This window comes from Aotus nancymaae, unplaced genomic scaffold (genome assembly GCF_030222135.1).
Source record: "Aotus nancymaae isolate 86718 unplaced genomic scaffold, 86718_ANA_hifiasm-v0.15.2.pri h1tg000007l, whole genome shotgun sequence".
Classification (NCBI taxonomy): domain Eukaryota; kingdom Metazoa; phylum Chordata; class Mammalia; order Primates; family Aotidae; genus Aotus; species Aotus nancymaae.
Window position 1 is genome coordinate 5914909 of NW_026988418.1, and position 27334 is coordinate 5942242.

Here is a 27334-nt window from a genome sequence, read left to right on the forward strand (position 1 = left end):
TCACACCCTAAAGTATTCTAAAGATAGGGACCCAAGTAAGCAACTTACCCTCAGAGGACAGAGGGCTCAAGTGATAAAGGTTCTTTATATAGTACTTAATTTAACAGTTGTACTTTTTTTTTAGCTGGAATCTTGCTCTGTTGCCCAGGCTGGAGTGGAATGGTGCAATGTCGGCTCACTGCAAGCTCTGCCTCCCGGGTTCAAGTGATTCTCCTGCCTCAGCCTCCCAAATAGTTGGGATTACAGGTACCTACCACCATGCCCAGCTAATTTTTGTATTTTAAGTAGAGACGAGGTTTTGCCATGTTGGTCAGCCTGGTCTCAAACTGCTAAACTGAGGTAATCCACCCGTCTCAGCCTCCCAAAGTTTACAGGCAGAAGCCACCATGCCCGGCCAACAATTTTACTTTTAAAAAACAGTTTTTCTTTTAAAAAAGCATTTTTTTGGGCCAGGCGTGGTGGCTCACACCTGTAATCCCAGTACTTCAGGAGGTCAAGGCAGGTGGATCACAAGGTCAGGAGTTCAACATCAGCCTGACCAACATGATGAAACCCTGTCTTGGCAGGGTGCGGTGGCTCACGCCTGTAATCCCAGCACTTTGGGAGGCCGAGGCGGGTGGATCACGAGGTCAAGAGATCGAGACCATCCTGGTCAACATGGTGAAACCCCGTCTCTACTGAAAATACAAAAAATTAGCTGAGCATGGTGGCGTGTGCCTGTAATCCCAGCTACTCGGGAGGCTGAGGCAGGAGAATTGCCTGAACCCAGGAGGCGGAGGTTGTGGTGAGCCGAGATCGCACCATTGCACTCCAGCCTGGGTAACAAAAGCAAAACTCTGTTTCCAAAAAAAAAAATGGTGGCTATCAAAATGTATGAAGTATTTTTTTTTTTTTTTTTTTTTTTTTTTTTTTTTTTTTTAGACAGAGTTTTCGCTCTTGTTACCCAGGCTGGAGTGCAGTGGCGCGATCTCGGCTCACTGCAGCCTCCGCTTCCTGGGTTCAGGCAATTCTCCTGCCTCAGCCTCCTGAGTAGCTGGGATTACAGGCACGCGCCACCATGCCCAGCTAATTTTTTCTATTTTTAGTAGAGACGGGGTTTCACCATGTTGACCAGGATGGTCTCGATCTCTTGACCTCGTGATCCACCCGCCTCGGCCTCCCAAAGTGCTAGGATTACAGGCTTGAGCCACCGCGCCCGGCCTATGAAGTATTTTTTTAAAAGGTGGCTATTAAAATGTATGAAGTGGTAGCACAGTGCCTAAAACACCGTAGATGCTCAAGAATATCAATTCCTCTCAAAATGCTAATTTTCAGGCCAGGTGTGGTGGCTCACGCCTGTAATCCAAGCACTTTGGAGGCCAAGGTGGGCGAATCACCTGAGGTTGGGAGTTCAAGACCAGCCTGACCAACATGGTGAAACCCCATCTTTAAAAAAAAAAACCAAAATGCTAATTTTCGTTTTATAGTAGCCACCACTAGGGTATCTGCTATCTGCTCCATACTCTCAGAATTGCCTCTCCCATCGACAGGGGTGGGTTCCTATATTTCTGAACTATGTCACCCTGATCCCAGGGAATATAGGTGGATCCCACACTCAAGCCATGTCAACAAAATAGGAAATCAGAAGCTAATAGTTTCTACTGCCTATCACAAAATATAAAACATGTAAGTTGAAAAACTCCATCTGACATTTTGGGGTAGCTGTCTTCTACAGTGAGCATAGGGTAGACAAATCTGGTCTGCAGAAAGGGAAAATAATGAAGCAGATACCCAGAGAGAAGCAGAGGCAGGAGACAAGGCCCAAGAGAGAAAGAAAGGCGCCTGCCTTGGTTCCTTACAGCATTCTAATTCTAGTCCCTCATGAAGCTTCAGCTCCCATAGGATACTACAGCACCCTCATAAAGTTCCTCCTATTTGGAAGTCAAATTGTCTCTATTTGCAGATGACATGACTGTATATTTAGAAGGCCCCATCGTCTCAGTCCAAAATCTCCTTAAACTGATAAGCAACTTGAGCAAAGTCTCAGGATACAAAATCTATGTACAGAAATCACAAGCATTCCTATACACCAATAACAGACTTAAAGAGAGCCAAATCAAGAACAAACTGCCATTCACAACTGCTACAAAGAGAATAAAATACCTAGGAATACAACTGAAAAAGGATGTAAAGAACCTCTTCAAGGAGAATTACAAACCACTGCTCAAGGAAATAAGAGAGGACACAAACAGATGGAAAAACATTCCATGCTCATGGTTAGGAAGAATCAATATTGTGGAAATGGCCATACTGCCCAAAGTAATTTATAGATTCAACGCTATCCCCCATCAAGCTACCGGTGACCCTCTTCACAGAACTGGAAAAAAACACCTTAAACTTCATATAGAAGCAAAAGAGAGCCCACATAGCCAGGTCAATTCTAAGCAAAAAGAACAAAGCTGGAGGCATCACGCTATCTGACTTCAAACTATACTACAAGGCTACAGTAACCAAAACAGCATGGTACTGGTACCAAAACAGAGATACAGACCAATGGAACAGAACAGAGGCCTTGGAGGCAACGCCACACATCTACAACAATCTGATCTTTGACAAACCTGACAAAAACAAGCAATGGGGAAAGGATTCCCTGTTTAATAAACAGTGTTGGGAAAACTGGCTAGCCATGTGCAGAAAACAGAAACTGGACCCCTTCCTGACACCTTACACTAAAATTAACTCCAGATGGATTGAAGACTTAAACATAAGACCTAACACCACAAAAACCCTAGAAGAAAACCTAAGCAAAACCATTCAGGACATAGGCATAGGCAAGGACTTCATGACTAAAACACCAAAAGCATTGACAACAAAAGCCAAAATAGACAAATGGGATCTAATTAAACTCCAGAGTTTCTGCACAGCAAACAAAACAATCATTAGAGTGAACTGGCCACCAACAGAATGGGAAAAATTTTTTACAATCTACTCATCTGACAAAGGGCTAATATCCAGAATCTATAAAGAACTAAAACGGATATACAAGAAATAAAACAAACAAACCCATTCAAAAGTGGGCAAAGGATATGAACAGACACTTTTCAAAAGAAGATATATATGAGGCCAACAAACATAGGAAAAAATGCTCATCATCACTGGTCATTGGAGACATGCAAATCAAAACCACATTGAGATACCATCTCACGTCAGTTAGAATGGTGATCATTAAAAAATCTGGAGACAACAGATGCTGGAGAGGATGTGGAGAAATAGCAACACTTTTGCACTGTTGGTGGGAGTGTAAATTAGTTCAACCATTGTGGAAGACAGTGTGGCGATTCCTCAAGGACTTAGAAATAGAAATTCCATTTGACCCAGCAATCCCATTACTGGGTATATATCCAAAGGATTATAAATTCTTCTATTATAAAGACACATGCACACATATGTTCATTGTGGCACTATTTACAATAGTAAAGACCTGTAACCAACCCAAATGCCCAGTGATGATAGACTGGACAGGGAAAATGTGGCACATATACGCCATGGAATACTATGCAGCCATGAAAAAGGATGAATTCATGTCCTTTGTAAGGACATGGATGAAACTAGAAACCATCATTCTCAGCAAACTGACACAAGAACAGAAAATCAAACACCACATGTTCTCACTCATAGGTGAGTGTTGAACAATGAGAACACATGGACACAGGGAGGGGAGCATCACACACTGGGATCTGTTGCGGGGGACCAGGGGAGGTACAGTGGGGGGTAGGGAGTTGGGGAGGGATAGCATGGGGGAAAATGCCAGATATAGGTGATGGGGATGGAGGCAGCAAACCACATTGCCATATATGTACCTATGCAACAATCCTGCATGTTCTTCACATGTACCCCAGAACCTAAAGTGCAATAAAATACATATTAAAAAAAAAATGTTTCTCCTTTTTGTGCAGGCCAGCTTGAGTGGATTTCTGCCAGTTGTAGACAAAAGTCTGTGCCATCTCCTTCTCCACCTTGTGCTAAACTTTATAGCAACCCTGCTATTCTACAATAGGTGTCTTGGTGCCACTTTCAAGGGCGACTCTTTGATCACTGGTGTGACCCAAATGTAGCACTACTTAAGGGATCCAGGGATCTCAAGTTGGTTTCACTCACCAAGGCTGGCCTCGGCCAACAGCAGGTAAGCAGGCACAAGCTCTACGGAGCTCAGGCCATACAGGTTCACACGGAAGCGAAGGGAATGCAAAGCTGCTGGTACAGCATCTTCGTATTTCCCTTCAAAGAGGTATTTCTGGGCTACAGTGTAGCAGAATTCAATCAAATACTTCTGTGGGAGAGAGAAACAGACTATCTGAGACAATCTGCAGTTAAAGGCAAAGGTGGATGTAGATGGCCCTGAGGATAAGGCCAACACCTAATGACCCAGTTAAAGGCACATAGTGAGCCTGTCTGTATTAGAGTAGATGTGAGGTTCCACATAGGTGATATAAGAAGGCAAACTCTGGGCTATGCGTTCCTTAAGGTACAGAAACATGTATCTTTACATCTTAGTTCTGTGTTTGACATAGATGAATGCTCAATATAGAGTTATCAGATGAATAAATGAGTATTATTCTTATAGTTCTAATAAAACTTTAACAAAGCTAGCATGTCTCAGGACAATCTGAAACTTTTTGCCTTCCTAGTTAATTTTGAGAGAAACATCTCATTTTCCCTTCTGGAATTATCCTGTTTAGCAAATATCACAAAAAACCTTTAACTCTACATTGTTCTAAGGCCACTGTCCAAGCGTCCTAACACTAAAATGAATGGATCTTATGTATAGAGATTTATGGCTTATAATAATGGGCTAATTTTACAGAGTGACTGAGACATTCAATACTCAATAATACTCAACATTATATATAATAATGGTGGTAAGTTTTGCTAACTTCCTTTGTTTATTTGGTAGTATATCCATACATCATTCTTAACCCTCCTATTATGTGGCCAGGCTCTTGGCTTCTGTGGATGTTACAAGCTGAACCGTGTCCCTCGCCAAAATTCATGTGTTGAAGCCCTAACCTGTGTCTCTCACAATATGACTATAATTGGAGCAAGGGCCTCTTCGGAGGTGATTAAGTTAGAATGAGGCCATTAGATGGGCCCTAACCTAATCTGACTTGTGTCTTTATAAAAAGAGGCAATTGGACACAGAAAGAGATACCAGGGATGCCTGCACACAGAGGACCATGTGAAGACACGGCAGGAAGGCATCCATCTGCAAGCCAGGAAGACAGGGCTCAAGAAGAAACCAAACCTGCTGACCCCTTGATCTTGGAATTCCCAGCCTCCAGAGCTGTGAGAAAATAAATATATGTTGTTTGAGCCACCCAGTTTGTGATATTTGGTTGTGACAGCAAATATCAAACTAATGCAGAGAGTGTTTAGCAAATGTGTAAATAGCAGACTAATAGAGTATTTAGTAAATGTGGAAAGCAACTCACTGAATGGTAATGAGGACTTAAAGATATAAAACAAAGTTTCTGCCCTCAGTGAGGTTACAATTTAGTGATCTCAACACAGTTCAACCCTTGTCTTCAGCAGCTTCACTGCGCCTATGATTTAACCATGGAAAGTGCCATAGTCCCTACCTGCCGCTGCTGCAGCTGCTGCAGGCCATGCTGCCGTTCTTCCTCTGAATTGTAGAAGGGCATGGAAGTGCGCAGTGGAATCAAGAGCTGACATATCTTCTCATGGATGCTGTCCCAGTCAGCTTTCTGATGTACCACCCCACTGACAATGGAAACATAGACTTCATGATCTTTATATTTGGCATGACTTAAGATTCCATTAGCCCTCCTACTGGCCTATCCCTAGACACCAGAAAAGTCAGCAAACACAAACCAGACAAGTTGCTTAAAGCCATTTCTGAGACTCAAATCTCTTTCCTTTCATGTGGTTATTTGATAGTATAAAAACTGCATTGGGACTGGAGAGCATGTCGTTTCTGCAGGCACACATTCACATTCTGAAGTCATGTAGGGATGTTGTGGCTATTCAGCTTAACTGATAACGACAAGGGCAACTTTAACTCTACTTTTTTTTTTTTTGAGGCGAAGTCTCACTCTGTGTGACATGGTAAAAAGCTCCATAAACCTGCATACCTCAACCATACCTCTGCTTTCTGTTTAAACTGCTCTCTGTAACCCAAATGTGACAGGCAAGCAGTCCAAACCCACGCGATTTTGGCCCCTGCGACTTGTAATTTCCACCCTACCCAGACAATGTGTAAACAAATGCTTATCTTAACTTTGTGAACCGCTTAAGTAACAATCAGAATGTCAAAAGTCAACTAGCCCCTTGGAATGTCCGGAGCCCCTCACCCTCATCTCTGCCCAGGTGGTAATCTACAGAATCTACTACCCTCAGAACGTCTGAAGCCCCTCACCCCCACCCCTGCCCCTCACCCTCACTCCCGAGGTGGTTCTACGGGTATAAAAGATCTTGACACCCTCCTTTCGGGGCCATGGGTTGGAGAGACACGAGTCCTCCGTGGCCGCCGGCAATAAAGACCCTGCAATTTGGCATACTTTTGTCTTAGTGTTGACTTTCTATGCTCACTCCACTACAACATTTTGGAGGCCCAGCTCGCTCCAGTACAACATGTGTCACCCAGACTGGAGTGCAGTGGCGTGGGGGTGCAATCTTGGCTCACTACAACCTCTGCCTCCCAGGTTCAAGCAATTCTCCTGCCTCAGCCTCCTGAGTAGCTGGGATTACAGGCATATGCCACCATACCCGCCTAATTTTTGTATTTTTGGTAGAGATCTGACCTCAAGTGATCTGCTCGTCTCAGCCTCTCAAAGTGCTGGGATTACAAGTATTGTGACATGGTAAAAGCCCCATAAAACTGCATACCTCGGGCCAGGAGCGGTGGCTCACACCTGTAATCCAAGCACTTTGGAGGCCAAGGCGGGTGGATCACCTGAGGTCAGGAGTTCAAGACCATCCTGACCAACATGGTGAAACCCCGTCTTTAAAAAGAAAATCAAAAAATTAAAAAAAAAGAAAAAACAAAAACTGCATACCTCAACCATACCTCAGCTTTCTATTGAAACTGCTCTCTGTAACCCAAATGTGACAGGCAAGCAGTCCAAACCCATTCCATCTTGGCCCCTGCGACTTGTAATAAGTAATTAAGGACTGTAATTTCCACCCTACCCAGACAATGTGTAAACAAATGCTAATCTTGACTTTTGTGAGCCACTTAAGTAACAATCAGAATGTCCAAAGTCTCCTGGCCCTCAGAATGTCCGGAGCCCCTCACCCTCATCTCCGCCCAGGAGGTGATTTACAGAATCCACTAGCCCTCAGAATGTCTGAAGCCCCTCACCCCCACCCCTGCCCCTCACCCTCACTCCCGAGGTGGTTCTACGGGTATAAAAGGTCTTGACACCCTCCTTTCGGGGCCATGGGTTGGAGAGACGCGAGTCCTCCCTGGCCGCCAGCAATAAAGACCCTGCAATTTGGCATACTTTTGTCTTGGTGTTGACTTTCTATGCTCGGGCCAGTACAACAGTATGAGCCACTGTGCCTGGCCAACTCTACATTGCTTTAAGGTTATTTTCATGATGTCTAAACACTGAAGCCTATGGGTTTAGAGTCTTCCTCTTAAGGAAAGGAAAGGAATTCACTTTTTTTTTTTTTTCTGAGACAGTCTTGCTCTGTTCCCAGGCTGGAACTTCTGGGTTCAAGTGATCCTCCCTCCCTCCTCAGCCTCCCAAAGCATGAAACTCCACACTCAGTTAATTTTTAATTTTTTTGTAAAGACAGGCTCTCATGCAGGATGGTCTCAAACTCCCGGCCTCAAGCCATCCTCCCAACTAGGCCTCTCAAAGTGTTGGGATTATATTGGCATTTGATGAGGTTTTAGGAGACCTTTTACAACATGTGTTCCTATAACTATGTTGCGGTGCTTCAAAGAGCACCACTAGCATTGTCTTCTGTGCTCCAGAGGGACCATTTGCATACAAAGCACTGTGAATGTCCCCCAACTCTAGTGGTACAGCAGGTGGTCTTGCATGTTAACTATTCAACTCTTTGAAAACAAAACAAAAAATCTGTTATTTCTTTTTTAAAGGTAAGGAAGCATTGGTGTGGAGAGATGAAGGAGTTGCTCTAAGCCTGTACTCCAAAGCCAGTGTTTTTCAACCCTCCAGCAAAAAGTACTGTGACAGTTTGGTTTACATCACAGCTTTTCTATTATACATGCATATTTATTTTTAAACACTCAATTAGACAGCGCAGATACAGAACATTTGCATCACTGCAGAATCCTATTGAACTGCACTTCTACAGAGTATCTAGTCAAATCTCTTAAATAAATGCTTCTATGAATGACTCTCAAATCTATTACCCAATTCTGACACTTCCTCCAATAATTTGTTTTTACATTTTTAATTATAATTAACATGCCATAAAATTTAAAAGTATAGAATTTAGTGTTTGTTAGTATATTCACAAGGTTGCGTAGCCATCGCCCTAATTCCAGGACATTTTCATCACCATTTACAAAAAAAAAAAACAAAAAAACTCTATACTGGTCAACCACCATTTCCATTTTCCCCTCCTCACATTGATGCCCAGCAACCACCAATCTACCTTCTGTCTTTCTAAATTTGCCTATCCTGGACATTGCATGTAAATGGAAACAGACAATATATGGCCTTTAATATCTGGCTTCTTTTCCTTAATGTTTTCAAAGTTCATCCATGTTGTAGCATTTATAAATATTTAATTCCTTTTAATGACTGAATAATATTCCACTGCATAGATATACTACATTTTGTTTATCCATTCATCAGTTGGTAGACATTTGGGTTGTTTCCACTTTATTGCTGTTACGGATGATATGTTGCTATGAATATTTATGTACAAGTTTCTGTATGAACATATGTTTTTTTTTTAATTTTTATTATTTATTTATTTATTCATTTATTTATTTTGCTTGGATTACAGGCGTGCACCATGACGCCCAGCTAATTTTTTGTATTATAGTAGAGACGGGATTTCACCATGTTGGCCAGGCTGGTCTTGAACGCCTGACCTCAGATGATCTGCCTTCCTCGGCCTCCCAAAGTGCTGGGATTACAGGTGTGAGCCACCATGCCTGGCCATATGTTTTCAATTTCTTAGGTATATACCTAAGAATGGAATTTCTGGGTCATATAGTAACTCTATATTTAACTTTTTGAGGAGCTGCCAAACTGCTTTCTATAGTAGCCGGACCATTCTACACTTCCACCAACAATGTATGAGGGTTCCACCTTCTCCACATCCTCACTAACGCTTATTTTTTTCTTTTTCTGTCTTTTAATTACAGCCATCCTAGTAGAAGCAGTATATCATTTTGGTTTTGATTTACATTTCCCTAATGACTAGTAACGTTGAGCATCTTTTCATGTGCTTGCTGGCCATTTGTATATCTTCTTTGGACAAATATTTGAATCCTTTGCTAATTAAAAAATATTATTTTAATCTTTTTGTAGAAACAGAGTATTGCTATGAGGCCTAGGCTGGTCGCAAACTCTTGGCCTCAAGCAATCCTCCTGCCTCAACCTCTCAAAGTACTGAGATTATAGGAGTCAGCCATTACATTCAGTTCCCCACGCCTTTTTAAAACAAAACAAAACAAAACAAAACAAAATGGGGCCTTTGTCTTTTTATTGTTGAGTTTTAAGAGTTCTTCACATACTCTGGATACTAGAACCTTATCATATATAAGATTTGCAAGTGTTTTCTTCCATTGAATGGGTTGTCTTTTCACTTTGATAGTGTTCGCTGATGCACAAAAGTTTTCAATTTTGACAGTGTCCAACCAATCTATTTTTCTTTTTCTTTTTTTTTTTTTTGAGATTGAGTTTTGTTCTTGTTGTCCAGGCTGGAGTGCAGTGGTACAATCTTGGCTCACTGCAACTTCTGCCTCCCCAGTTCAACTGATTCTCTTGCCTCAGCCTACCAAGCAGCTGGGTTTACCAGCATGCACTGTCACACCAGCTAATTTTGTATTTTTAGTAGAGACGGGTTTCTCCATCTTGGTCAGGCTGGTCTTGAACTCCTGTGAACTCCTCAAGTGATCCGCCCACCTCGGCCTCACAAAGTGCTGGGATTACAGGTGTGAGCCACCCTGCCAGGCCCTAATCTGTTTTTCTTTAGTTCCTTGTGCTTTTGATGTCATATCTAAGAAATGGTTGCCTAATCCAAGCTCATGCAGATTTACCACTATGTATCCTTCTAAAAGTTTTATATTTTTAGCTGTTACATTTAAATCTTTTTGTATGTGTTTTTTTTTTTCATAACTAATGTAAGGCAGAGGTCCAAATTCATTCCTGTTCTTAGGGAGAAGGCTCTCAGTCTTTGATCTTAAATTAAGTATGATGTCTACCATTTGTTTCTCTATGTGTTTTTCAAAGATGCCCTTTATCAAGTTACAGAAGTTCCCTTCTATTCCTAGTTTAAATGTTTTTATCATAAAGGTTGTTGGATTCTGTCAAGAGCTTTTTCTGCATCTATTGAGATGATATTTTTATTAGAATATTTTTTATCCTTTATTCTATTAATATGGTGTATTACACTGATTGATTATTTGTATGTTTGACCAACCTTGAATTTCTGGAATAAATCCCACTTTGCTATGACCTATAATCCTTTTTATACGCTGCTGGATTTGGTTTGCTAGTATTTTGTTAAGGATTTTTGCATCTATACTCCTAATGGATAGTGGTCTATAGTTTTGTTATCAGGATAATACTGGCTTTATAGGATGTGTTAGAAATTGCTCCCTTCTATTTTCTCTGCAAAGTGTTTGGGAATAATTGGTGTTAATCATTCTATAAACGTTTGGAAGAATTCACCAGTGAAGTCATCTGTTCCTGAGCTTTTCTTGTGGGGATTTTATTTTTTATTAGTAGGTAAATTTCTTTACTTGTAGATCTATTCAGATATTCTATTTCTTCTTCGGTCAGTTTTGGTAGCTTGTGTCTCTTTAGAAATATGCCCATTTCAACTAAGTTATCTAATTTGTTGGCATGCAATTGCTCATAGTGTTCTCTTATAATCTCTTTTATTTCTGCAAGGTTGGTAGTAATGTCCTCACTTTCATTTCTGATTTTAGTAATCTGAATCTTCTTTTCTAAGCCAATCTAGCTAAAGGTTTGTCAATTTTGTTGGTCTTTTCAGGGACCCAACATTCGGTCTGATTGATTCTCTCTGTAGTTTCTTTATTCTCTGTTTTGTTTATCTCTGCTCTAATCTTTAATTTTCCTTTCTTCCGCTAGCTGTGTCTAGACCCAAAACAGGACTGGGCATAAAGGAGTTGATAAATATGTTTTAGATTTCACTTCTTTTTCTAGTTTCTTAAGATGGAAAGCTAGGTTACTGATTTGAGATCGTCTTTTTAATGTATATAAGCATAAATTGATACGAGTTGTAAATTCATATAGCACCCTCTGAGTACTGCTTTGCCAGCATCTAAGTTTTAGTATGTTGTTTTTGTTTTCATTTATCTCAAAGCATTTTCTAATTTCCCTTGTAATTTCTTCTGTGACTTATTGGTTAAGAGTGTGTTTTTCCACATATTTATAAATTTACCGAATTTCCTTCGGTTATTGACTACTAATTTCATTCCATGTAGTTGCAGAATCTACTTTGTATGAAATCAGTCCTTATAAATTTATTGAATTTTATTTTATGGTCTAACATACGGTCTATCCTGAAGAATGTTCTGTATGTAATAGAGAAGAACAGGCATTCTGCTGTTATTGAATGATGTTCTACAGATATCTGTTAGATCTAGTTGGTTTATAGAGTGGTTCAAGTCTTATATTTCCCTGCTGATCTGTCTAATTGTTCTATGCATTACTGAAAGTGGGATATTTGATTTTCTATTTAGTTGTTCCATTCATTACTGAGAGTGGGATATTTGATCTTTCATCTAGTTGTTCTGTTCATCACTGAAGGTAGGATATTGAAGTCTCCACCTATTATTATTGAATTGTCTATTTTTCTCTTCAATTCTGTCTGCTTTTGCCTCATGTATTTTGAGGCTCTGTTGTTAGATGCATACAATCATGGGTTTTTGCATTTCTATTGCTTATTACACATTATCAATCACTTAACTGTAGGTTAACTGTTTGATTCCATTTATACATATTTTAAAACAGGTAAGAAAAATCTAGAGGAGGAGTCAGAAAAGTTTTTCTGTAAAGGGTCAGATAAATATTTTAGGCTTGAGAGCTATAGGGTCTCTGTTTCAACTACTCAACTGCTGTCGTAGCACAAAAGCAGCCACAGACAATACACAGCTGTGTTCAAACACCTTCTTGGACAATATTGCCACCTTCTTGGACAACAGAAATGCAATTAAAGTATTTTCTTTATAAATCATGACTGCTACCAAACAAATGACAGAAACCATTTAAAAAAGTTTTTGGGGCTGGGCGTGGTGGCTCACGCCTGTAATCCCAGCACTTGGGGAGACCAAGGCGAACAAATCATGAAGTCAGGAGTTTGAGACCAGCCTGGCCAACATGGTGAAACCCTGTCTCTACTAAAAATACAAAAAATTAGCTGGGCATGGTGGCGGGCACCTGTAATCCCAGCTACTTGGGAGGCTGGGACAGGAGAATTGCTTGAATCCAGGAGGCGGAGGTTGCAGTGAGCTGAGATGGTGCCATTGCACTTGAGCCCTGGCGACAGAGTAAGACTCTGTCTCAAAAAAAAGAAGTTTTTGGGGAGGTAGAGAATTACTGTCAACAGATCAATAAAAGCACTTAGGCAGGATATAGCTGAGTTCCACAGGGAATTTATCAAGTGCGGCTTGTAAGCAACGGAAATGTTAACTTAGATGCCTGAACTTTTGTTCCACTGAGAGCAACTGACGTATCTTGCCTTTCTAAATAAACTGAGCTTTATTTATATATTTGCGGGCTCTCTGCTTATTGATCTGTCCCACCCCTAATACCTATCATAGGGATAAAGTAGGAATGGATAAATGCTTTCAATCAGGGCTCACAATTAAATAGCTTGTGAGCGAGATGTTTTGTTTGGTTATTATCATACGTAAAGCTGAATATGAATGTGTTTAGGCAGGGCATTCATGCTACAATTCACCACTGATCCTATAGCTTCCTATTATTGAATACCACTTCACTGTTTGTTTTCTTAGTATCTGCAATTTTTTTCTGAGATGGAGTTTCACTCTTGTTACCCAGACTGGAGTGCAATGGCGCGATCTCGGCTCACCGCAACCTCTGCCTCCTGGGTTCAAGCAATTCTCCTGTCTCAGCCTCCTGAGTAGCTGGGACTACAGGCGTGCACCACCACGCCCAGCTAATTTTTGTATTTTTTAGTAGAGATGGGGTTTCACCTTGTTGACCAGGATGGTCTCCATCTCTTGACCTCGTGATCCACCCGCCTTGGCCTCCCAAAGTGCTGGGATTATAGGCGTGAGCCACCGCGCCCGGCCCCAGTATCTGCAATTTTTTTGCAGTAATTTTTCCTTTTGTTTGATGTATGGGGCACAAATTTAAATATGCCTTCACTGGCCAGGAGGAGAAAACAAATGGTGAAGTGGTATTCAGTAACAGGAAGCAATAGTATTTGTAGTGAATTACAGAATGTATGCCCTGCCTAAAGACATTTAAATTCATGCAAACCTATGGTACTGAAGTCTCTTTTACCCGTTATCAGTGTTTTAGTATGTACTTCCATAAAATTATCTTTCTTAAAAATGTTCTACTGTCCTGTAATCCCAGAACTTTGGGAGGCCAAGCCGGGTGGATCACAAGGTCAGGAATTCGAGACCAGCCTGGCCAATATGGTAAAACTCTGTCTCTACTAAAAATACAAAAAAATTAGCTGGGTGTGGTGGTGCATGCCTGTAATCCCAGCTACTCAGGAGGCTGAGGCAGGAGAATCGCTTGAACCTGGAAGTGGAGGTTGCAGTAAGCTGAGATTGTATCCAGCCTGGGTGTCTTGAGCGAGAATCTATCTCAAAAAAAAAAAAAAAAAAAAAGTTCTACTGTGTCTCTAAGTAAATAAAAATGTGCTATTCTCTGAGAATGGTCATAATCCAATATAAAGCAATATGCACAAGATTGCACACAATATATAAAATGAATGCATTCAGAGAAAGGAACAGAAGGAAATTCACCAAAATTTCAGGTTATTAATCTTTAGGTTGTAGGATTATGGATTATTTTTCCTCTTTATTTTTTGTATTTTCATGTTTTCTGTAGTGTGCATGAATTGCATTTATAATCAGGAAAAAATCCTTTTGCAGAAAAAAATTTCACAAATTCAAACTGACTTTCTTCCTCCTTAAACTTAGGATGATGAAAAAGAACATTTATTGTGCACCAATGTGATTCCAGGCAGGGTACTAGACGCTTTACATTCAATCATCAAAACCTACAGAACAATGACCTTAGTTTTGTTTTATCAAAAAATCTTGACATCTCCAAGACAGAAAGACAAAGAAATCTGGAGAAAAGGAAGCAAAAAAGAAAAGGAGAAAGTCTGAAAGAGAATTAAAAGAAAAAAATTGAGGATAAGGGTATAGAAGATAATAATTTATACATGAATTAATCAGATATTAGTGACAACTATTTCTTTCTTTTTCATGTTTTTATTTTTTTGCCCAAGGAATAAAAGCACAAGTGCCAACTATTTCAAGACACTTTGCTAGAGATTACGGGGCATACACTGACAGGTTAGACATAGATAAAAAGTTAGCATATGTATGACAGTCCCTTTGTACATATTTAACATAGTATGTGGCATTAATGGAGCATAACAAAATTGAAATAACACACTCACCAACAATTAAAATGAAGAGGGGAAATACGAGTCATCTGAGAGATAGAGTATTGCAAAGTTAGTTCAAAGGAAGAAGGAATTCCAGCTGGAGGGATAAAGAGGACAGGGGTGTTTAAAGGAAAAAGTCAGTGCTCATATCAGGCAAAGGGGGTTGACTCTTTCCCAAGCCTGAGTGCCAGGTCTGTACTCACAGCTGTTTACTGGCCATCTCTCCAGGGGTGACCCAAAGGCCTCTCAAACTCTATGCCAACATCCAATTCTGACACCCACCATCTTTTCCCCGTGTTCCTTGCCCAAGTTAACGGGTTTATTATCCATTCAGAATTTCATTTATTCAACAGATGTTCATTGAATGTCTGGTATGTGTGGGCACAGGGTCTAGTAAAAGACATAGACATCAGACAAGCAAACACAAAAATATAAAAGTACAGGAAAAGCAAAGAAAAATGATACTGTGAGACAGAAAAGTATGATGGGGAGTTGAGACTGGGTTTAGAGCTCTTTGAAGAAATGACATTTAAACTGAGAACTGAAGGATGAAAGGGAGCCAGGAAGGTTTGTAGTTGAAGGGGAGGTTCCTGGCAGAGAAAACAGTCTGAGAAAAGAAACTGAAGGAAGAAAGGGCTTAGCAAATTAGAACTTCAGTTCTCTATAACTACAGCAAAGAAAAAAAATGGGTGAGTGTGGTGGGAAATGAAGGTAGAGAAATAGCCAGGGCCTTCTAGTTTTTGTTACAAATTCTTAATTGTATTCTAAATGCAATGAAGCCACCAAAGAGGAGATAGCAAACACAGATGCCATTCCTGCCTTTGTGGGGCATACAGCCTAATGAAGGAAATAAATGATTTCAGTCCATGACCTAAATGTTAGGATAGGGGACATACTAATGTTTTGAGAACACTGAGGAGGAACACCTAGGCCAGTATGAGAAGGTACTGCAACAGCTTCTTAATCTGTTATGCAGCTGTCAGTGTCTACCTTCCTGTCTATCCTCCACAGTGCAGCCCGTCCTCTTTCCTTAACACAAATGAGAACATGCCAGCTCAAAACCATCCATGGTTTCCCAAGGGATAAATTCCAAATCCTTGATCTCATGTCAGTCTGGCCCTAATCTTTATCTTCTTGGTTTAAACTTCACAATGATGTTCAATTTTTTTTTTGAGAGAGTGCACTGTTGTTGCCCAAGATGGAATGCAATGGCTCGATCTCAGCTCCCTGCAACTTTCACCTCCTGGGTTCAAGCGATTCTCCTGCCTCAGCCTCCTGAGTAGCTGGGATTACAGGCATGCGCCACCATGCCTGGCTAATTTTGACCCAACCTATAGTAAGAAATACATTTTCCCTGTACACACACATCCACATAAAACACTAAGACAAAAGTTTCAAGAAACAATTCAGGTAAGATTAACCTGATACTTTTTACTCATTCTATGCTCTTTTTGTTGTTGTTTTCTCTAAATGGTGGTTGTGACTTATTCATCAGCTGCTAAAGGGCCCTGGCCTGCAGTTTGAAAATCACTGACTGCTCACTCCACCACTGTGTTCTCCACTCAGCTCTTAGTAAACTCTGTTCTTTTGCCATTTGCCCTAACAGTCCCGGATTCGGGGAATGTCCTTCCCTTTTTCACTATTCCTGTACACAGCAAGTTCTGACTGCCCTCTCAAATGCAGCTCAAATGCTTCTTCTACAGAGAAAGCTTACTGCCCCATTCACTATGCTTCCATCCTCAGAGGTCCTAGAGTTTAGCACACCCTGACTGATACATTTGTCATATAGGTTTATGATTTAGGAAACAAAGTCACTCACCTCTAAACTAGTTTTCTGGATATCAGCAACCTAACTGTTTTATTTCAGGCCCCAAATACGATCTCATCTGAAGCAAAGGTCAAGGGATATTATGTTGGATCCATGAAAACTGACCTCATCTTGTGCTACCCTCACTACACCCTCACCATCTTAGCTGTGCACCAGACCAACTAGCCTTCTTTCTATTTCTCAAACACATCAATCTTTTCTTCTCAGCGCCTACCTGTGCCACTCTTCCTGCAGCCATTTCCATGGGCAATGTTCTTACTTTATCTTCAGATCAATAGTCTACTCTCAGGGAAGCTGTCTGCCCAATCTCCCCTCGCATTTCCTTTATTTGTGTTATGACATCTATTACTCCCTGAAATTACCTTGCTTTCTATTTCTTTTCTTTTCTTTTCTTTTGAGACAAGAGTCTCACTTCTCACTTTGTCGCCCAGGCTGGAGTGCAGTGGCGCGATCTTGGCTCACTGTAATCTCCGCCTACTGGGTTCAAGCGATTCTCCTGCCTCAGCCTCCCGACTAGCTGGGATTACAGATGCCCACCACCACGCCCAGCTAATTTTTGTATTTTTAGTAGAGACGGGGTTTCACTATGTTGGCCAGGCTCGTCTCGAACTTCTGACCTCAGGCGCTCCAACGGCCTCGGCCTCCCAAAGTGTTGGGATTACAGGCGTGAACTACCGCGCAGGGCCTGTTTCTTTACTGATTGGTCTCCCACGTTAGAATGCTGAATCTTTGAAGGAACTGATCTACTGAGCTTCCCCAGTAACTTCACCTAAAATAGTGAGGAACACATAGTAGGCCTTCAGAAAACATGAGTGACGAATGAGTAAATGGGAGATGAGGCAGACGAGGCCACAGAAGTCTTAGGAGCTTGTCTTAAAGCCGTTTTGAGGTGTCTCTTGCAGAGCCAGGGGCCACCGCTAACGCAAGGTACACAAGCCAGACCAGGGATTGGGAGAGAGGGAGGGAGTTAAAGCGCGCAGGTGCCACTTTCGGGGCCTACCAGTAATAAGTGACTGTACAGGCCGCGCACACCCGCTCGGCTGGGGCTTCGCACACCTCACAGCAGAGCCTGCGCCCCTTGGGCACCGCCAGTGGGTAGATCACATTCATGGTACAGCAAGCGGTGTTGGTCTCTTAAGACCGTTGCCCGGCAAGGAGACGCCGAACTCCGGCATCACGTGACGATCGCGGGTCCGCGTCCTTGCCAGTATTTCAAGGGCAGAGGGCGGCGGGACGTGACTCGACTAACATCTGGGGTCTATTGTTGAGGCTGCAAAACGGAAAAAAGGAAAGAAAAAGAGGCACAAACCCCACAAGTCCCAGGTGTCAAAGGCCGAGAAACAGCTCCCAAGAAATCCAAGTCCCGAAGGCCTGTACGGGGACCGGTAAGGGTCAAACATGGTCAGTTCTTTACCCGGGCTAGAAAACGAACGTGAGGAGCTCGACCCTGCCAGATGCCCACTCAGCCGGGGAATCCCCCTCGTTTCAGTGTCACGTTCGCTGGGCCCTAGGGCAGAACAACTACGCATTTCCAGACATGGCGAGATCGGGACCGAGGGTCAAAACAAGGGTAGTGAACCGCCCACTCATTATCGCGCTGCGCGAGCACCAGAAACAGGAGAAGGGGCGTGGCGCGACGGTCTCGGAGCGTGCGCAGGCGCAGTGCGCTGCGGAGCCAATAGCGGAAATGGACCTGGTAGCAGAGTTCCCCCAGCCTCCCGGTGCCGCGCGCTGGGCTGAGGTTATGGCTCGCTTCGCTGCCGGGCTGGGCGCGCAGGGCCGGCGGGTGGTGTTGGTCACGTCTGGCGGCACCAAGGTCCCACTAGAGGCGCGGCCCGTGCGTTTCTTGGACAACTTCAGCAGCGGGCGGCGCGGTGCAGCCTCGGCTGAGGCCTTCCTAGCCGCCGGCTACGGGGTCCTGTTCTTGTATCGCGCTCGCTCCGCCTTCCCCTATGCCCGCCGCTTCCCACCCCAGACTTGGCTGTCGGCTCTGCGGCCTTCGGGCCCAGCCCATTCAGGCTTGTTGAGCCTGGAGGCGGAGGAGAACGCACTCCCGGGTTTTGCTGAGGCTCTGCGGAGCTACCAGCAGGCTGCGGCTGCAGGCACCTTCCTGGCGGTAGAGTTCACCACTTTGGCGGACTATTTGCATCTGTTGCAGGCTGCGGCCCAGGCACTCAATCCGCTAGGTGCGTGCCTTAGGAGTATCCCTTTTGCCTGGAAGCAGCTCCTTTCTCTCCAGCCACTTGTCACCTTACTTCCTGCTTACCCACGGATCTCAGCTGGGGAATCCGAATTGAAAAGGTGCTGATCCTGTATCCCTCTCCGATTTGTTACACCTTGTTCTTCTCTTTGCAGGCCCTTCTGCGATGTTTTACCTGGCTGCGGCCGTGTCAGATTTCTATGTTCCTGTCTCTGAAATGCCTGAACACAAGATCCAGTCATCTGGGGGCCCACTGCAGGTGATGGGCGCTTCTCTTCCAGAGATCTAATCCCATATAACCAATCTTGGGTTAATTTCCTCTTGGTCTGGAGATGGCTTTTCTGCATCTGTATGCGCTAGGCACAGGGGATACAGAGATGAATAAGACACCGCCCTCCCTCATGGACCTCACAATCTAGTAAGGGAGCTGGACACAGACATAATTACAATACAGAGTGATAAATGCTCTAGTCGAGGTATGTACAAAGTGCAGTCAGACCATGGGGCGAGTAAATTCTGGGGGAGTCGATGAAGCTTCTTGGAGGAGATGACTTGAACTGGGTTTTAAAAGATGAGCAGAGCCGAGCGCGGTAATCCCAACACTTTAGGAGGCTGAGGTGGGCGGAGTGCCTGAGATCAGGAGTTGAAGACCAGCATGGCCAACGTGGTGAAACCCCGTCTTTAAAAAAAAATACAAAAACTAGCCTGGTGTGGTGGCGGGCACCTGTAATCCCAGCTACTAGGGAGGCTGAGGCAGGAGAATCGCTTGAACCCGGGAGGTGGAGGTTGCAGTACCATTGCACTCCAGCCTGGGCGACGATGAGAGTGAGACTCCGTCTCTCAAAAATAAAAAATAAAGATGAGTGGAGAGTGTACAAAGTGGGAAAGGTCATTCCAGGTGGAGTATGGCAGTTGGAATATAGAAGTGGGTAGCGGGTTGTGAACCAAAGTGCTTTGGTAAGGCTGGAGAGCTGACTGAAGAGATGGCTTGCTTTGTAGAAGACTTAGTTTTCCTTTTTTAAGGAGCTTGGAATTTTTCTTGTGGAGCTAAGAGACACATAAGTAGGAGAATGAGGTAAAGTTTTTGTTTGAGAACAACATTCTGTCATCAGTATGAAAGATGAAGTAGAGAGGGAAAAAGAATGGGTAGATTAGTTGGGGGCCATTGTAGTTTAAGGAAGAAATATGGAGAAGGTAGGTATGGTTGTGATTTTAGATGATCTGGTTTCTTGGAACCTTCGGGAGTTCTTAGTCATTTATTGGGTGATACAGATAGGATTGTATTAGAAGAAACTCTACCTGTGGGGCATTTGCCGACTTTGTAGAATAATTTATTGGGGTCCTACACTGCTGTAGGACTTGGAGATGAAAGCAGTGAAAAGAAACATACCCTGCCCTTGTGTTGCTTCCTTTGCAGAGGAGACAATAAGTAAGTCAAATACATACCTCATTTGGTAGTGATAAATGCTATAGAGAAAAATAAAGTGGTATATGATCCCTGTCACACTTACAGCTTTTCTTTAGGGGAAATCCTGATGATTAACTTAGTGATTTCACACTTTTTAATCTCTGATATCTTTAGTTTATCTCATATTTTTTAGTTTTAGTTTTTTTTTTTTTTTGAGACTGAGTCTCCCTCTGTCACCCAGGCTAGAGTTCAGTGGCACAATCTCAGCTCACTTCAGCCTCCACCTCCCAGGTTCAAACGATTCTCCTGCCTCAGCTTCCCAAGTAGCAGTTCTATCTTGAAAGTAACAAAACAACTCAACATTACTCTGAGAAGGGACTGGGGATGAGGTAGTAGGAGTTTTGGTCAAGTGAACATAAAATCAGTTCCTCACTGCTAAGTTGTGTTACAAGTGACAATTTTAAAATGGAATCTAATAGCCATTCTACCAATGCAAGAAATATTTTAGGCTGAGAGGTTTAAAAACTCAACTGTAGGCTGGGCGCTGTGACTCACAGCTGTAATCCCAGCACTTTCGGAGGCTGAGGTAGGTGGGTCTCCTGAGGTTGGGACTTCGAGACCAGCCTGACCAACATGGAGAAACCATGGCTCTACTGAAAATACAAAATCAGCCAAGTGTGGTGGCACATGCCTGTAATCCCAGCTACTCAGGAGGCTGAAGTTGGAGAATTGTTTGAACCCGAGAGGCAGAGGTTGTAGTGATACGAGATTGCACCATTGCACTCCAGCCTGGGCAACAAGAGTGAAACTCGGTCTCAAAAAAACAAACGAATTTTTATTGGCTTCTGCCAAAGTAACATTTGTATGAACAGATTATTTGTTTATTTGAGGGTTTGGTTCAAAAATAAAGGGGCATGCTTGGGAAAATACTAATGGTGATAAGGGTGGCAGAGCAGGGCAGGGCTTATTCAGAAGACGTGGTTTGCCCCAGAACATGTGTGGAGCCTTGAATTTAGGCATCACTGTGAACTCTACAGAGCCAAGGATTTTTTTTTTTTTATTTGAGACAAAGTGTCACTCTGTTGCCCAGGCTGAAGTGCAGTGGCACAATCACAGCTCACTGCAGCCTCAGCCTCCTAGGCTCAAGTGATTCTCCCATCTCAGCCTCCTTAGTAGCTGGGACTACAGGTGGGTGCCACCATGCTTGGCTAATTTTTTTATTTTTTGTAGAGACACGGTTTTGCCATGTTCCCCAGGCTGGTCTTGAACTGGGCTCAAGAGATCCACCCACCTTGGCCTTCCAAAGTGCTAGGATTACAGGCCAAGCCACTGTGCCCCTCCCCAAGGCTTTTTAAACTAAGCATTTAATTGAAAAGTTTGACAGTTGAGAAATCCCACTTAAATTTGATTCCTTCATTTCCATAGTTTCCCATGAGATTGACCTGGTAGGTAATGACCATTGTTTGCTTATTAAGCTTTTCTTTTTCCAATACAGATAACAATGAAGATGGTGCCAAAAATGCTTTCTCCTTTGGTTAAAGATTGGGCTCCCAAAGCGTTTATAATTTCCTTTAAGTTGGAGACTGACCCCTCCATTGTAATTAATCGAGCTCGGAAGGCTTTGGAAATTTATCAGCATCAAGTGGTTGTGGCTAATATCCTTGAGTCACGACAGTCCTTTGTGTTTATTGTAACCAAAGATTCGGAAACCAAGTTACTGCTATCAGAGGAAGAAATAGAAAAAGGCATAGAGATAGAAGAGAAGATAGTCGATAATCTTCAGTCTCGACATACAGCTTTTATAGGTGACAAAAACTGAAGTAAAAAGCCCTTACAGAATCAAAAATTGTTCAGGGCTCTTACAGATGGTGAAAACTATAATAAAACCTTTGCTTTCATATGGACAGATAAAATGAAGAAAAGGAAAAAGGCAGAGGTGTGCAGGCAAATAAGGTTTGGTATTTGTCTTTTAATGACGACACCTGATACATTCACCTGAATGTCATCTTGATTTTGAAATTGAACACTAGAACTGTTTCTCACCTCTAAAAAGAAGAGCTTATTGAGAATTACATATTCCTTTTTTTTTTTTTTTTTTGAGACAGAGTTTCGCTCTTGTTACCCAGGCTGGAGTGCAATGGCGCGATCTCGGCTCACTGCAACCTCCGCCTCCTGGGTTCAGGCAATTCTGCCTCAGCCTCCTGAGTAGCTGGGATTACAGGCACGCACCACCGTGCCCAGCTAATTTTTTGTATTTTTAGTAGAGACGGGGTTTCATCATGTTGACCGGGATGGTCTCGATCTCTTGACCTCGTGATCCACCCGCCTTGGCCTCCCAAAGTGCTGGGATTACAGGCGTGAGCCACTGCGCCCAGCTACATATTCCTTAAAATATATATGGGGGCCTGAATGTCATCCGTCTTTATACTATAAAAAGAGGATTATGGATGCATGAATGGCCATGCTTTGGAGATCAAATATTTGTTGAGTGCCTACTGTGTGTTAGGCCCTGTGCTGAGCCGTGAGGCTTAAAAAGATCAATAAACATGTCTTGTTTGGGAAATGGATGTATAAAAAATTAAGTGCAATAAACTGTCCAAAAGCTGACTCAATGGAAAGGATGTTTTTTTGGAAATTGATGAAGCATAGGAGTAGGAGAGAAGGATACCTCCCTGAAGATAGATTAGAGAATGGTGAGCTTTTCACTGGATTTACTTTTTGCTTCTTATTCTGATTTACCTCATATTTGGGTAACCGTTTACATTTCAAGTATTTTAGGACTACTCTTGAGCTTAGCTTAACATGGCCTTCCACCTGGGACCAGGCAGGGGTCACTTGGTGACCTCTGTCCTGAGGGAGTCAACTTAGCCAGCTGTGCCACCTATTTGTTTTATAAACTTAGGCATTTGACTTAATCTCAATGTCCTCATGCATAAAATGGGGATAATCTCTCTGCAAATAATGCCATTTATTGTGAGGATTAAATGAAATCGTGAACAGAAAGCATCAGTCTGGGTGCCTAGCACTTGCTTCACACCGACTAAATGGTTGCAGTTAGCGTTTTTCTCACTTAGCAAAGCAGTGTCACACCAGTGGCCTGCTTAATCTTTGAATCCTTGAGAATCTTTGAAAAACTTTAAGTAATTCTCTTGCTGTCCTGGATTTTGGGTTGGGAGTGCACAAGTAGTGTAGTGCAAAAAAATTCACTAAATGATCTCTAGGATAGTCCAGGGTGCAATTTGAAAAAAATAGCATTAATGGCTAAGGTAGAAGCGGGTACTGTGTTTCACATAAATATTTGACTTAAAGTACAATTCATGATGTTTCATGGAGTAGGGAAGGATAGCCCATGTATCTGTCTGATAATAGAAGTACAATAAATTTAATTGAGAAGATTTGAGCAGAAATTCTAAGATAGACTGAAATACTTCATTAATCAGGAAGCATGACCTTGAGCAGAGGAGAAATAACTGCAGCAGTCAAGGCTGTTCCAGAAGCAGCAGTCCCTTTGGAAAAAAAATTTTTTTTTTTCCTTAGCGACAAGGTCTTGCTTTGTCACCCACGTTGGAGTGCAGTGACCCAATCATAGTTCACTGTAACCTTGAACTCACGGGCTCGAGCACTCCTACCACAGCCTTCTGAGCAGCTGAGACTGCAGCTGTCTGCCACTATGCCTGGCTAAATATTTTATTTTTCACAGATACAAGGTCTTAACTATTATACCCAGGATTCTTTGACAAAAATTTTAAATGGACTTCAGGACCAATTTGCAAAACCCCAAAAGCAATGGGCTTTGTCAGCAGTGGCGGCAGTACTGAAGGGCAAGAAGTAGAATATGTTCTTCCCTGCATTTAGAGCTTCATGTGGATGACTCATCATCTTTGGATGTACAATGGGGATATATGGGGCTAAAAGTAGAAGTGATCATAATGTTTGTTTTTACCATAATTATTCCTTCCCTTGGGAATCATTTTATATCCTCTCTTGTTAATGCTTAAAAACAACCAGTGTTCTACATGAAATTATTTAGTGTTTTCTGCTTCAGTTTAATTTATATTCAGAGTACTTAAAAAGATTATTTACACAAGTAAAAATTCCAGGGGAGTGGAGGGGAGAGAGTGAGAGTGTATGAGAGTGTGGGTGTTTTAACAGCAAATGGAAGTGTATAAAGAAAAGGAACATGAGTCAATGAGGGTAAGTAGGAACCTGATTTTGGATGGAGGATCAAGGAATGTTTCCCTAAGTAGATGATACTTACACTGTTAAACAGGAGTTAAGTGAGCTACAGGTGGTGATGGGGATAAGCATTTTAGTTCAGAAAAAACATTTGCAAGAGGTCCGGTGGCAGAAGGAGAGGTTGAGGCACTTATGTAAAGAGTAAGATACGTCCAGTTAATGCATGTAAAACCAGCAAATATTTGGAAAGTATCCTCTTGGGGAACTAGAATAAGACCAAGAAATGTTGTGTTTGGGATACTAGCAAAGCAAGGGCCTCCAAAACATAAGTAAAATCGAGCTTTGATAATTAAAAAGAATTTCAATAAGAGCATCTAAAAAGATGATGTAAATTGAGTATGTTAAATTTTGTGTCATAAGTTTTTATTTTGCATTACATAAGTGGGGGAGATAAGGTTCAACCTAGCTGAATTTTCGGTGTTAGGACTTTTAAAGGGCTTCAACCTTAGGGATAATTCTAGTCAAGCCCATTTTCTTCCTTTTTACAATAATAAGCTGGGTCCAAAAATTGTGATTTATCTTGCATGCCCCACATTGCTAGTGACACGATCTAGGCCTAAAATTCAGAACTCTTGACCTAGCACTCCCTGCCCCTTTAAGAATGAAGGAACTTACAGGAAAAAAAAAAGTCCAAGGTTAGTGGGATGGGGCTCTAGTTGAGACCTGGCGGGAAGCTCGTCGAGAACTAGAACGCCCCTGGCAAAATACATTTGCTAAATCGCAAACTCGTGACGTGACGTTACCATGGTTACAGCAGTCCCCAAAGCCAATGGAATGAGTCGTACTATCGATACGGCCGGAACAACTCCGCCCCCGGCCCGAATGCCAATGGTGTGAGCCGTAACAACAGTCTCCTCAAGAAGCACTGTCTCTGGCGCCGGGGGCGTGCGTCGTCTCTATGGTTCCCGCCGGAAGGACGCCTTTGCGTCTCTGCGGCGAGCGCGGTTGCTATGACGTCCGGGGGCTCCGCCAGCACCTGCACCTTACCGCTGAGCGCCTAGGGGCCAAGCGACCCCGGGACCCTCGCGGCACCCTCCGCAGGAAAATTTCCGACTTGGTTCCTAAGGTTCCTGCGGAGGAAAGCACCCATTCTCCCCTCTTTTCTGCATTCCGGGGCTTTTCCTCTTCTCTCCCTAGTATGGCCCGAAACTACAGAAGGGGAGCCCCTCCTGGCCCGGCCTTTCTAGTCCCGGGCTTGAGTGATTCCGCCTGAGGTAGGATTCGCCCGTTTTCCCCGGAGCCAGCTGCCACAAGCACTTAGTATTAGGCTGCCGCTCTTTATTAGAACGGGCTTAGAACACCCTCAGCGAGGTAGGTCGGCGTTCCTTTTCTCACTTAAAGGTGAGGTCTCGAGACGCGCCCCTGACAGCTCCAGAATGTCCAGGCCACTACAAAGTCCACGGAGGCGCAGCTTTGCCCTGCGTGTAGGCCCGCGAACAAAGAACTGCCGTTTCTGATTTTTTGGCCGATGTTCATCATGCAGAACATTGAATCCCTATGAAGATTTGGAGGCCTTTTGGATCCTCAACATCAGAGGTCATGAAGTCAGTTACCTTCTGCCTTTCAAGCTACAACCTTTTCCACTTCTCTCATCATTTCAAGCACCAGTTTTCTCATCCTGCTTATTTCACAGCCATTTTAACCTTTCCCTGTTCACGCTGCACATTATTGAATGTCCATTCGTCTCCACCACTTCTGTCATCTATAGACCACCTCCTTCTGCTTTCCTGCCGCAATGCTTTGTGTACTTAAGTATTTCACATTCTCCAGCTCTGCAGTCATTGGGAAGATTTTCTGTCTTTCTTTGCACTATGGCAAGCTTTCAGTCTTGGGTAGAGACTAGGAGAAGTGCACATTGGTAAATATAGACATTAAATATGGCAAACCGAGTGTGTTTTGAAAATGGAAAAAAAAAATCAAAATTGCAGTATTGGACCCATTTCAAGCTTATATAATGAACTAAGGTTGTTCCTTGTTTAAGTTTTGTTGATGTGTTTATCAATGTGAAAAGCGCATTCAAAATGATCATCATGTAAGATGATCATTTCACCTTTAAGCCCATATGAACCCAACATTGGGGATATGATATAATTTTCTGGAGAGGAGATAATTGAAATAGTACTTGTGCCTTCTTTCTCCTGTCAGTTTCTGAATCAGATAACATTCTTTGTGATGTAAGCCAAGAAACAAAAACAAAAAGGAGTGATTGAAAATAAATATTTTTGGCAAGGGAGCAGACACAATAGTTCTAAAAAGGCTGGAACAGAGGGCTGTAAATATGACATAAGATTAATTTAGATCCAGTGCAATTTTATTTTAACTTAGACAGCTTGACTTAATTTGTCTTACAATATGCGTTCCTTGTTGAATCTTACTATTTCTTCTTCAGTATTCAGTTTTAAAAGTAAACCTATTTTGAGGACACTCAGAACATAGACGTTTTAAACAGCTATTTGGAGCTATAATGATTTGGATATTTTGACTTCTCAGGCCAACCGAAGCAGTTGTTTGTGATGTGAGCCAGGTCAAGTTTTTAAATACTGAGAAATTCAGCTTTCTCTTCTAGAATAGATAGGAAAACAAAAACAAGTTCTGCAGCCTTTTCAATCTTGGACATTAAATTGGAACTGGATAAACTCTAACTCTTGATAAAAGAGGATGTTAGATGCTATATTGTAAGGGGCTTTCTCTTCTAATATGTATTTATTGAATAAACATTATTATGGCAAGTCACAAATTTAAAAAATGTTTAACCTGGGCAAACATGGCAAAAACCTGTCTCTACAAAAAATGCAAAAAATTAGCCAGTCATGGTGGAGTACTTCTGTAGTTC

At 42.4% G+C, this 27334-nt stretch overlaps 2 protein-coding genes across 11 annotated transcripts in view; one reads left to right on the forward strand and one right to left on the reverse strand.

Annotated features, from left to right (window-relative positions):
- The window catches only part of ZMYND12 (zinc finger MYND-type containing 12), a 36782-nt gene extending 18560 nt beyond the window's left edge, over positions 1–18222 (reverse strand). Inside the window, exons 1-3 of one of the 6 annotated variants that reach the window (XM_012434723.3) lie at positions 17658–17956; positions 5616–5757; positions 4138–4309 (exon numbers count right to left, since the gene is read on the reverse strand). In XM_012434723.3, the coding sequence (XP_012290146.3) occupies positions 4138–4309; positions 5616–5757; positions 17658–17767 (424 nt within the window). In that variant the 5' untranslated portion in view covers positions 17768–17956. The other 5 variants (XM_012434719.3, XM_064372254.1, XM_012434720.3 and 2 more) reach the window with 5 other exon arrangements.
- A 122-nt stretch (positions 18223–18344) lies between these two features.
- Positions 18345–27334, forward strand: part of LOC105705093 (phosphopantothenate--cysteine ligase) — a 195370-nt gene continuing 186380 nt past the window's right edge. The window contains exons 1-3 of one of the 5 annotated variants that reach the window (XM_064372251.1): positions 18760–18843; positions 19013–19116; positions 21761–22872. In XM_064372251.1, coding sequence (XP_064228321.1) covers positions 19024–19116; positions 21761–22084 — 417 coding nt within the window. In that variant the 5' untranslated portion in view covers positions 18760–18843; positions 19013–19023 and the 3' untranslated portion in view covers positions 22085–22872. The other 4 variants (XM_021673365.2, XM_012434724.2, XM_064372253.1 and 1 more) reach the window with 4 other exon arrangements.